This window comes from Bufo gargarizans, chromosome 2 (assembly GCF_014858855.1).
Source record: "Bufo gargarizans isolate SCDJY-AF-19 chromosome 2, ASM1485885v1, whole genome shotgun sequence".
In the NCBI taxonomy this organism is placed as follows: domain Eukaryota; kingdom Metazoa; phylum Chordata; class Amphibia; order Anura; family Bufonidae; genus Bufo; species Bufo gargarizans.
The window spans coordinates 32,878,011-32,891,239 of record NC_058081.1 but is presented as its reverse complement, the minus strand read 5'-3'; the positions used below and the strand labels follow the sequence as shown (position 1 = coordinate 32,891,239).

At 41.9% G+C, this 13,229-nt stretch overlaps 1 protein-coding gene across 1 annotated transcript in view; it reads right to left on the bottom strand.

Moving 5' to 3' along the window:
* Positions 1–13,229, bottom strand: part of LOC122927158 (venom factor-like) — a 495,227-nt gene that overhangs the window by 82,137 nt on the left and 399,861 nt on the right. Inside the window, exons 27-30 of the mRNA XM_044278755.1 lie at positions 1,628–1,778; positions 1,305–1,468; positions 662–820; positions 495–554 (exon numbers count right to left, since the gene is read on the bottom strand). Of these exons, the coding sequence (XP_044134690.1) occupies positions 495–554; positions 662–820; positions 1,305–1,468; positions 1,628–1,778 (534 nt within the window). The remainder of the gene's footprint in view (positions 1–494; positions 555–661; positions 821–1,304; positions 1,469–1,627; positions 1,779–13,229) is intronic.

The window sequence follows — 13,229 nt, the reverse complement described above, 5'->3', positions numbered from 1 at the left end:
TATATGAATGATTCTGCATTACTGAATGGTTATTATGCGTTATTAGTTGTGTAATATTGTTTGCTGACTGGTTTTGTTTTTGTGATTTATTTCCAGGATTCTTTAGGCCAGGAATCTGTGAAATAGTGTTGTGTTTGGTTAATGTGTTTCTGTCCCACATATATAGGCCGTGTTATGGTTGTTAAATATCAGTTTTATTGCTTAAAGTGGTTTTCTTCTATGTTATAGTAATTGGTTTATTTGTGACTTATCAATATTAATGCTGCACGATTGACTCGGTATATAATATATTTTCTCTTTATTTTCAATATACACTTTCGTTGGTGTGCTTTCTTTGCTGACCACCCCCTATAACTTACGTAGGAATATTTTTGTTGCTCAATATTATTATTATCCTATTTAATATTAATATTGTCGATAATCATATTTCTTACATATAGAGATCTAAAAAGGCCAACCCCTTCAAACACAGGCAATATTTATTCTTCCCTTACCGTCAAAGTGGCTTGACCTTTCCCTTTAGCAGTGACTATAACGTCTCCAAGTTCATTTATCTACAAAGAAATAGATGAAGTCAAGACAGTCCCAAGAAATTTTATTTCCATTCAACACCACTGACTCTTCTTTTACTACTGAACCCATCACATCCTTAGGTTCTTACCTGTTTTGATCGGGCCACCAAGGCGTTTTCCAAACTGAGACGATAATTTGTAGGCATGAATATCTTAGGTTGTTTGAGGGAGACATCCATGTTCAAGTCTTTGAAAGCTGGTACATCCATCTGGTACTGAGCAAGGGCTTCAAACTGCATCATAGTGGACTAGAACCCAAGAGTTAGAGAAGAATGATGATATTGACAGAGCACCACCCATAACCCCAGCATATAAAACAATGATACACTAATTAGAAAGATGTTTCTGTTCATAGACTGTGAGATGATACTGAAAAAAAAAAAACAGGAGTTATCTAAAAATATGTTTTTTTGCACAATCATAACAAAAAAGTTTTCAATGCAATAAAAAGTAAATATCTGTGAAACTCTCCACAATGTTCCACTGTTCGATCTTGTCAACATCAACCAACTAACTTGTTCTTTTAACTCAGTTTAATTCATTTCTGTCCTGTTTAATCCTTTGTTTATTGTCATTTTACTTCTTCCTTTCTTCCTCAATTGTAAAGTGCAGCAGAATATGTTGGTGCTATATACATACAGATTGGTATTGTGTCAAAATATTCTCTATACTGTAGATTAACAATAACTCCTGGGAATAATTTTCTCTAGAAGACCTAAGGTCATGACTTACTTGTGTGGATTCCAGGATTTCCCCATAGTATCTCTCCTCAGTTAGCCATTTCACCAGTGGTCCAGCCTTCTCAAACTCCTTCAACTTTAAAAGGGTGAGAAGTGCATAGGAGGTAGCCTCAAGGGTTAAGAAGCGGGAGCCTGGTTCTTCCCAGTGGGTGCTACCTGAGTGAAAATGTAGATACAATAAAATGAATAAACACAACAACCTACAGTATGGCTCACCTTAATGTATCCTCCATCAATAAAATGACATCTAAATAACTTCTAATATAAAGCATTCATCTAACATAAAAAGAAAATTGATAATTTCTAGTCCTCTACCTGTAGATGCAGCCATTAGTATCCTGGAGTCCTCAAGTTTGCCAGCTTTAGCCAGTGCATAGGAAGTGATGGCGATGGAGTAGGGTTTCTTCAGGGAGTGATAACGATCATTTAAATATTGTACAGCCTTTTCAATGCTTCTAGGTAGAAACTGTATAGGAAATAACCATGATAATAAATTGTTAAATATATATGTACACTATCTGTAGATGGTATACAGTCCTTGAAAAATATTTGTTCAATATGTTCCACCATTTGTGTTTTGAGCTCTATGTTGCTCATAGGTGAGTTGTTACTGAACAGCACACCATGAGGTTAGTCATGGTACTGCAAGTGAAAGATAGCAAATGCTATAATGGCTTAAAAGGTTATCAAGGTGAATGAGCTACAGAAAGTGATACAAATTTAAAGTGTTAGAAGACACATTGAGGTGCGCCACACCTATAGTTAGGGGTTTGATTAACTTTTTTTTATAAAAGCTTTCCTACATGTAATAAAACAATAGAAAATCCAGTACTATTCACTTAATCCCCCACTGTTCTCAGCACCACTGGTGATATAGTCGTATACCTTGCTTTACCTCTCTACCTAATCACTAGCCCCAGTGGTGATGTGCATTAAACATTACTGCAGGCAAATAAAAACATCCCAACAGTTAGGGCTAGAGTATAGGATTTTTTTTTAAAACACATTTATTTATTTTTTAAAAGGGGAATCTTTATTAAGGGAAGCATTACCAGTAATTAATTAATATAAAAACAAAATTTGAAAAACTCCCTAAAGAGTTAAGTGAATATATAAAGAAAAAAAAATACAATGCAACAGCACTCTGCAAACCAAATAAAGTACACAAAATGAATTTAATGCTAATGCTACGCTTATTAACTCCTTCAAGAACAAGCTAGTTTTTACCTTAAAGAGGACCTTTCACTACTGCACAAACTAAAAACTAACTAGATCAGTGGGCAGAGCGGCACCCAGGGGTCCCCCAGCACTTACTAGTATGCCTGGGTGCCGCTCCGTTCGCCCGGTATAGGCTCCGGTATCTGCGCTCACTCTGACTGATTTCTTGTAGGAGGCGTGTCCCTTGCTGCAGTGCTGGCCAATCGCAGCGCACAGCTCATAGCCTGGCTATGAGCTGTGCGCTGCGATTGGCCAGCAGTGCAGCAAGGGACACGCCTCCTACAAGAAATCAGTCAGAGGGAGCGCAGACACTGGAGCTTATACCGGGCGAACGGAGCGGCACCCAGGCATACTAGTAAGTACAGGGGGACCCCTGGGTGCCGCTCTGCCCACTGATCTAGTTAGTTTTTAGTTTGTGCAGTAGTGAAAGGTCCTCTTTAACCCCTTCACGACTGCAATCTGTATATATACGTGATAGCTGCACATACCCCGTGCAGCTACCACGTATATAAACGTTCTGGCAGCTCTTTAATCCAAGCGCTGCAAAGCGCTTGGATTAAAGCTTCTGTCCCTGCACTGCTGCTGTCACGGACAGCATACAGTGCAGTAATGCCGGCAAGGGACCAATCAGAGTGGCCCCTTGCCGGCAATCGATCCGATTGGTTAGTCTGTGCAGACTAACTAATCGCATCGCTGTGTGAAAAAAATGCCGGTTTCAGGCTCTGATCTGCGCTCTGCAGATCAGAGCCTGAAATCGGTAATGTGTCCTGAAGCCCCCGTGCCCCCTTGAAGCCCCCGATCTGTGCCCCGTTCTTGTCCTGCCCCCCCCCCGATGCGGTCCGCCCCCTCCTGCCCCGACCTGCGCCCCCTTCTTGTCCATCTTCTGCTACTTCCTCCCGATGCGGTCCGCCCCTTCCTGCAGCCCCTTCCTGTAGGTAATGAAATGCTGCCCCCCTCTCCTCTCCCCAGTTTCCAGCGATGCCCCGTCCCCTGCCCCCGATGCGGTCCCCCTTCTGTGTGTGATGGCGGCGGCTCCATTCCTGAGCCGCCGCCATCAGCAGCGTGTGTCAGCTCTATGCTGACACTGCTGTAACCCAATAGATGCCGCAGTAGCGGCATCCATAGGGTTAATAGAGGGAGAGGGCTCCCTCTCTCTCAACCATCAGGGCTGCTGCGATCGCAGCGCCCGATGGTTGCCATGGCAACCGGACGCTTTGCAAAGGCGTCCGGTTGCCATGGCATAGGCGTCCAGTGCTGCCACCTACTGATTGTATTATACTTTGCAATGCAAGAGCATTGCAAAGTATAGTACAACCATCAGCCCCACTGGATCTTCAATATCCAAGAGGGAACTGATAAAAAAAAAGTGAAAATAAAAGTAAAAATAAATAAATAAAAATGTAAAAAATAAATTTCCTTTTCCTATAAAAAAACAAAACAAAAAAAAACCACACATATTGGGTGTCACCGCGTCCGTAACGACCATCTCTATAAATATATCACATCATCAACACCGTCCAATAAACACCATAAAAAATAAAAACGGTGTAAAAAAATAAGCCATTTTTGTAACCTTACATCACAAAAAGTGCAACACCAAGCGATCAAAAAAGGCGTATATACCCCAAAATAGTACCAATCAAACCGTTACCTAATCCCACAAAAAATTAGCCCATATTTAAGACAATCACCCAAAAAATAAAAAGCTATGGCTCTCAGACTATGGAGACACTAAAACATCATTTTTTTGGTTTCAGAAATGTTATTATTGTGTAAAACTTAAATAAATAAGAAAAGGTATACATATTGGGTATTGCCACGTCCGTAACGATCTGCGCTATAAAACTGTCACATGACCTAACCCCTCAGATGAACGCTGTAAAAAAAAAAAAAAAAACTGTTCCAAAACAGCCAATTTTTGGCCACCTTGTCCCATAAAGTGTAATAATGAATGATCAAAAAATCCTATGTACCCAAAAATGGTACCAATAAAAACCTCAACTCTTTCTGCAAAAAATGAGCCCCTGCACAAGACGATCGGTAGAAAAATAAAAAACATATGGCGTTCAGAAAACCAATCCAGCAAAATCTGCCTTCCAAAAACCGTATGGCATTCCTTTCCTTCTGCGCCCTGCCGTGTGCCCGTACAGCAGTTTACGACCACATGTGGGGTGTTTCTGTAAACCGCAGAATCAGAGTAATAAATATTGAGTTTTGTTTGGCTGTTAACAGTTAATGTGTTAAAGAAAAAAAATTAATAAAATAGAAAATCTGCTAAAAAAGTGAAATCTAGAAATTTAATCTCCATTTTCCTTTAATTCTTGTGGAACACCTAAAGGGTTAATAACGTTTGTAAAATTGGTTTTAAGTAACTTGAGGGGTGTAGTTTCCATAATTGGGTCATTTATGGGGGTTTCCACTATGTAAGCCCCACAAAGTGACTTCAGAGCTGAACTGGTCCTTAAAAAGTGGGTTTTGGAAATTTTCTTAAAAATTTTAAGAATTGCTTCTAAACTTCTAAGCCTTCTAACGTCCTAAAAAAATAAAATAACATTTCCAAAATGATGCCAACATAAAGTAGACATATGGGGAATGTTATGTAATAAATATTTTATGAGGTATCACTTTCTGTTTTCGAAGCAGAGAAATTGAAGTTTAGAAAATTGCAAATTTTTACAATTTTTGGGTAAATATGGGATTTTTTCATAAATAAAGGTGATATATATTGACTCAAATTTATGACTGTCATGAAGTACAATGTGTCACGAGAAAACAATCTCAGAATGGCGTGGATAAGTAAAAGTGTTCCAAAGCTATTACCACATAAAGTGACGCATGTCAGATTTGTAAATTTTGACCTGGACATTGGGGCATCAATGACCCTTGGTCATGAAAGGGTTAAGGACCAGGCCATTTTTAGCAAATATGACATGTGCCAGTTTATGTGGTAAAAACTTTAAAACGCTTAAACTTATCCAGGCCATTCTGAGAGTTTTATCGTCACATATTGTACTTCATGACAGTGGTAAAATTGAGTCAAAAAATTTCATTTGTATTTATAAAAAATATACCAAACTTACCAAAAATTTTGAAAAATTAGCAAATTTCCAAATTTCTATTTCTCTACTTTTTATAATAGATAGTAATACCTCCAAAAATAGTTATTACTTTACATTCCCCATATGTATACTTCATGTTTGGATCATTTTGTGAATGCCATTTTATTTTTTTAGGGACGTTAGAAGGCTTAGAAGTTTAGAAGCAAATCTTAAAATATTTCCGAAAATTTCCAAAACCCACTTTTTAAGGACCAGTTCAGGTCTGAAGTCCCTTTGTGAAGCTTACATAATAGAAACTATCCAAAAATGACCCCATTTTAGAAACTACACCCCTCAAGGTATTCAAAACAGATTTTACAAACTTTTTTAACCCTTTAGAAGTTCCACAAGAATTAATGGAAAATGGAGATGAAATATCAGAATTTCACTTTTTTGGCAGATTTTCCATTTTAACCGCCTCCGGACCGCCTAACGCAGGATCGCGTTCCGGAGGCGGAAGCTGCAGGCAGAGTCACGCATCTATGCATCATCTTGCGAGACGCGAGATTTCCTGTAAACGCGTGCACACAGGCGCACACGTTCACAGGATCGGAAGGTGAGCGAGTGGATCTACAGCTTGCCAGCAGCGATCGTTCGCTGGCAGTCTGTAGATGCGATTTTTTTAACCCCTAACAGGTATATTAGATGCTGTTTTGATAACAGCATCTAATATACCTGCTAACTGGTCCTCTGGTGGTCCCTTTTGCTTGGATCGACCACCAGAGGACACAGGCAGCTCAGTAATAAGTAGCACCAAACACCACTACACTACACCCCCCCTTGTCACTTATTAACCCCTGATCACCCCATATAGACTCCCTGATCACCCCCCCTGTCATTGATCACCCCCCTGTCATTAATCACCCCCCTGTAAGGCTCCATTCAGACGTCCATATGTTTTTTACGTATCCACGGATACATGGATCGGATCCGCAAAACACATACGGAAGTCTGAATGGAGCCTTACAGGGGGGTGATCACCCCATATAGACTCCCTGATCACCCCCATTTCATTGATCACCCCCTTGTAAGGCTGGCTCCATTCAGAGGTCCGTATGTGTTTTGCGGATCCGATCCATGTATCCGTTGATACGTAAAAAACATATGGACGTCTGAATGGAGCCTTACAGGGGGGTGATCAATGACAGGGGGGTTATCACCCCATATAGACTCCCTGATCACCCCGCTGTCATTGATAACCCCCCTGTCATTGATCACCCCCCTGTAAGGCTCCATTCAGACGTCCGTATGTGTTTTGCGGATCCATGGATCCGCAAAACATGGACACCGCGGATCCGCATAAAACATACGGATGTCTGAATGGAGCCTTACAAGGGGGTGATCATAGACAGGGGGGTGATCAATGACAGGGGAGTGATCACCCCATATACACTCCATGATCACCCCCCTGTTATTGATCACCCCCCTGTAAGGCTCCATTCAGACACTTTTTTGGCCCAAGTTAGCGGAAATTGTTTTTTTTTTTTTCTTACAAAGTATCATATTCCACTAACTTGTGTCAAAAAATAAAATCTCACATGAACTCACCATACCCCTCACGGAATCCAAATGAGTAAAAATTTTTAGACATTTATATTCCAGACTTCTACTCACGCTTTAGGGCCCCTAAAATGCCAGGGCAGTATGAATGCCCCACATGTGACCCCATTTCGGAAAGAAGACACCCCAAGGTATTCTGTGAGGGGCATATTGAGTCCATGAAAGATTGAAATTTTTGTCCCAAGTTAGCGGAAAGGGAGACTTTGTGAGAAAAAAAAAATCAATTTCCGCTAACTTATGCCAAAAAAAAAAAAATTTCTATGAACTCGCCATGCCCCTCATTGAATACCTTGGGGTGTCTTCTTTCCAAAATGGGGTCACATGTGGGGTATTTATACTGCCTTGGCATTTTAGGGGCCCTAAAGCGTGAGAAGAAGTCTGGGATCCAAATGTCTAAAAATGCCCTCCTAAAAGGAATTTGGGCCCCTTTGCGCATCTAGGCTGCAAAAAAGTGTCACACATGTGGTATCTCCATACTCAGGAGAATTTGGGCAATGTGTTTTGCGGTGTCATTTTACATATACCCATGCTGGGTGAGATAAATAGCTTGGTCAAATGCCAACTTTGTATAAACAAATGGGAAAAGTTGTCTTTTGCCGAGATATTTCTCTCACCCAGCATGGGTATATGTAAAATGACACTCAAAAACACATTGCCCAACTTCTCCTGAGTACGGCGATACCAGATGTGTGACACTTTTTTGCAGCCTAGGTGGGCAAAGGGGCCCACATTCCACAGAGCACCTTTAGGATTTCACAGGTCATTTTTTACACATTTTGATTTCAAACTACTTCCCACACATTAGGGCCCCTAGAATGCCAGGACAGTATAAGTACCCCACAAGTGACCCCATTTTGGAAAGAAGACACCCCAAGGTATTTCGTGATGGGCATAGTGAGTTCATGGAAGTTTTTATTTTTTGTCAAAAGTTAGTGGAATATGAGACTTTGTAAGGGAAAAAAAAATCATCATTTTCCGCTAACTTGTGACAAAAAATAAAAAGTTCTATGAATTCACTATGCCTATCAGCGAATACCTTAGGGTGTCTAATTTCCGAAGTGGGGTCATTTGTGGGGTGTTTGTACTGTCTGGGCATTGTAGAACCTCAGGAAACATGACAGGTGCTCAGAAAGTCAGAGCTGCTTCAAAAAGTGGAAATTCACATTTTTGTACCATAGTTTGTAAACGCTATAGCTTTTACCAAAACCATTTTTTTTTTTAGCCAAACATTTTTTTTTATCAAAGACATGTAGAACAATAAATTTAGAGAAAAAATTATATATGGATGTTGTTTTTAAAAAAAAAAATTTACAACTGAAAGTGAAAAATGTCATTTTTTTGCAAAAAAATCTGTAAATTTCGATTAATAACAAAAAAAGTAAAAATGTCAGCAGTAGAGTTGAGCGAACACCTGGATGTTCGGGTTCGAGAAGTTCGGCCGAACATCCCGGAAATGTTCGGGTTCGGGATCCGAACCCGATCCGAACTTCGTCCCGAACCCGAACCCCATTGAAGTCAATGGGGACCCGAACTTTTCGGCACTAAAACGGCTGTAAAACAGCCCAGGAAAGGGCTAGAGGGCTGCAAAAGGCAGCAACATGTAGGTAAATCCCCTGCAAACAAATGCGGATAGGGAAATTAATTAAAATAAAAATTAAATAAATAAAAATTAACCAAAATCAATTGGAGAGAGGTTCCATAGCAGAGAATCTGGCTTCCCGTCACCCACCACTGGAACAGTCCATTCTCAGATATTTAGGCCCCGGCACCCAGGCAGAGGAGAGAGGTCCCGTAACAGACAATCTGGATTCATGTCAGCAGAGAATCAGTCTTCATGTCATAGCAGAGAATCAGGCTTCACGTCAACCACCACTGTAAGAGTCCATTTTCATAAATTTAGGCCCAGCACCCAGGCAGAGGAGAGAGGTCCCGTAACAGAGGATCTGGCTTCATGTCAGCAGAGAATAAGTCTGCATGTCATAGCAGAGAATCAGGCTTCACGTCAGCCACCACTGCAACAGTCCATTGTCATAAATTTAGGCCCAGCACCCAGGCAGAGGAGAGAGGTCCCGTAACAGAGGATCTGGCTTCATGTCAGCAGAGAATCAGTCTGCATGTCATAGCAGAGAATCAGGCTTCACGTCAGCCACCACTGCAACAGTCCATTGTCATAAATTTAGGCCCAGCACCCAGGCAGAGGAGAGAGGTCCCGTAACAGAGGATCTGGCTTCATGTCAGCAGAGAATCAGTCTGCATGTCATAGCAGAGAATCAGGCTTCACGTCAGCCACCACTGCAACAGTCCATTGTCATAAATTTAGGCCCAGCACCCAGGCAGAGGAGAGAGGTCCCGTAACAGACAATCTGGCTTCATGTCAGCAGAGAATTAGTCTGCATGTCATAGCAGAGAATGAGGCTTCACGTCAGCCACCACTGCAACAGTCCATTGGCATATATTTAGGCCTAGCACACAGGCAGAGGAGAGAGGTCCCGTAACAGACAATCTGGCTTCATGTCAGCAGAGAATCAGTCTGCATGTCATAGCAGAGAATGAGGCTTCACGTCACCCACCACTGCAACAGTCCATTGGCATATATTTAGGCCTAGCACACAGGCAGAGCAGAGAGGTCCCGTAACAGACAATCTGGCTTCATGACAGCAGAGAATCAGTCTGCATGTCATAGCAGAGAATGAGGCTTCACGTCACCCACCACTGCAACAGTCCATTGGCATATATTTAGGCCTAGCACACAGGCAGAGCAGAGAGGTCCCGTAACAGACAATCTGGCTTCATGTCAGCAGAGAATCAGTCTGCATGTCATAGCAGAGAATGAGGCTTCACGTCACCCACCACTGCAACAGTCCATTGGCATATATTTAGGCCTAGCACACAGGCAGAGCAGAGAGGTCCCGTAACAGACGATCTGGCTTCATGTCAGCAGAGAATCAGTCTGCATGTCATAGCAGAGAATGAGGCTTCACGTCACCCACCACTGCAACAGTCCATTGGCATATATTTAGGCCTAGCACACAGGCAGAGCAGAGAGGTCCCGTAACAGACAATCTGGCTTCATGACAGCAGAGAATCAGTCTGCATGTCATAGCAGAGAATGAGGCTTCACGTCACCCACCATGTCCGACCATGTCCACGACCATGTCCACGTCCGCGTCCCTTACTAGATGTTTTTCTCATTGTTATGGTTCACCACAACAACAAATATATTATTTGGCCCAATGTATTGTATTCAAATTCAGCGGGATATAAATTTGAGGCCTAGTATTTAGGCGCTGGGTGACCGGTATGGATTTAGTGACAGAATTAGACTTGGAAATGCACAGAAGCGTGTGTGTGTGAAGTTATTCTGAATGACCCAATGTGCACCTTGAATATTATATACCCTTTTAGGGATAGATTTCAAATAGCTCTGATATAGCAGAAACCACTAAATTATGAAATTGCTAAATTGGGAATTGTATTTCAACCCAGAACAAGAAATGTGCTTGAACGGACACTAAATAACTCGCCCAGCTACAGCACTAGGGACAGATTTAGCGGGATATAAATTTGAGGCCTAGTATTTAGGCGCTGGGTGACAGGTATGGGTTTAGTGCCAGAATTAGACTTGGAAATACACAGTAGCGGGTGTGTGTGAAGTTATTCTGAATGACCCAATGTGCACCTTGAATATTATATACCCTTTTAGGGATAGATTTCAAATAGCTCTGATATAGCAGAAACCACTAAATTATGAAATTGCTAAATTGGGAATTGTATTTCAACCCAGAACAAGAAATGTGCTTGAACGGACACTAAATAACTCGCCCAGCTACAGCACTAGGGACAGATTTAGCTGGATATAAATTTGAGGCCTAGTATTTAGGCGCTGGGTGACCGGTATGGATTTAGTGACAGAATTAGACTGGGATATGGCCAAAAAATAAACAGACTATTGCTGGTTAAATGCACTTGGTGTGACAGCTTCACCCTGATGTAGGCTTTAGCCAAAAAACAACCACACCATTGAGGGTTAAATGCACTTGGTGACAGGCGCAGCTTGCCCCTGATTTAGTATATGGCCAAAAAATGAACAGACTATTGCTGGTTAAATGCACTTGGTGTGACAGCTTCAGCCTGATGTAGGCTTTAGCCAAAAAACAACCACACCATTGAGGGTTAAATGCACTTGGTGACAGGCGCAGCTTGCCCCTGATTTTGTATATGGCCAAAAAATGAACAGACTATTGCTGGTTAAATGCACTTGGTGTGACAGCTTCACCCTGATGTAGGCTTTAGCCAAAAAACAACCACACCATTGAGGGTTAAATGCACTTGGTCGCAGCTTGTGCTGGCGCACCACAAGACACAAAATGGCCGCCGATCACCCCAGAAAAATGTGACTGACAAACGGTCTGGGCAGCCTAAAAACAGTGAGCAATTGAGGATCAGCAGCTCAATGATCCACAGCTGCAGATCGATCAGTTAATCAAGTCCTTTGGAGGAGTTAATCTGCCTAATCTCGCCCTACTGTCGCAGCCGCAACCTCTCCCTACGCTAATCAGAGCAGAGTGACGGGCGGCGCTATGTGACTCCAGCTTAAATAGAGGCTGGGTCACATGGTGCTCTGGCCAATCACAGCCATGCCAATAGTAGGCATGGCTGTGATGGCCTCTTGGGGCAAGTAGTATGACGCTTGTTGATTGGCTGCTTTGCAGCCTTTCAAAAAGCGCCAAGAAAGCGTCACAAAAGCGCGAAGAAAGCGACGAACACCGAACCCGAACCCAGACTTTTACGAAAATGTCCGGGTTCGGGTCCGTGTCACGGACACCCCAAAATTCGGTACGAACCCGAACTATACAGTTCGAGTTCGCTCATCCCTAGTCAGCAGCAATGAAATACCACCAAATGAAATCTCTATTAGTGAGAAGAAAAGGAGGTAAAATTCATTTGGGTGGTAAGTTGCATGACCGAGCAATAAACGTTGAAAATAGTGTAGTGCAGAAGTGTAAAAAGTGGCCTGGTCATTAAGGGTGTTTAAGCTAGGGGAGCTGAGGTGGTTAATCACTAACAAATCAAGAGTTAACAGCCAAACAAAACAAAATTTGTATTATCCTGATTCTGTAGTTTACAGAAACACCCCATTTGTGATCGTAAACTGCTGTACGGGCACACGGCAGGGTGCAGAAGGAAAGACACGCCATATGGTTTTTGGAAGGCAGATTTCACTGGGATAATTTTAAGCTGCCATGTCACATTTGAAGACCCCCTGATGTACCCCTAAAGTAGAAACTCCAAAAAAGTGACCCCATTTTCGAAACTATGGGATAAGGTGGCTGTTTTGTTGGTACTATTTTAGGTACATATGATTTTTGGTTGCTCTATATTACAAACCGGATTCCAAAAAAGTTGGGACACTAAGCAAATTGTGAATAAAAACTGAATGCAATGATGTAGAGATGGCAAATGTCAATATTTTATTTGTAATAGAACGTAGATGACAGATCAAGCGTTTAATCCGAGTAAATGTATCATTTTAAAGGAAAAATACGTTGATTCCAATTTTCACAGTGTCAACAAATCCCCCAAAAGTTGGGACAAGTAGCAATAAGAGGCTGGAAAAAGTAAATTTGAGCATAACAAAGAGCTGGAAGACCAATTAACACTAATTAGGTCAATTGCCAACATGATTGGGTATAAAAAGAGCTTCTCAGAGTGGCAGTGTCTCTCAGAAGCCAAGATGGGTAGAGGATCACCAATTCCCACAATGTTGCGCAGAAAGATAGTGGAGCAATATCAGAAAGGTGTTACCCAGCGAAAAATTGCAAAGACTTTGCATCTATCATCATCAACTGTGCATAACATCATCCGAAGATTCAGAGAATCTGGAACAATCTCTGTGCGTAAGGGTCAAGGCCGTAAAACCATACTGGATGCCCGTGATCTCCGGGCCCTTAAACGACACTGCACCACAAACAGGAATGCTACTGTAAAGGAAATCACAGAATGGGCTCAGGAATACTTCCAGAAACCATTGTCAGTGAACA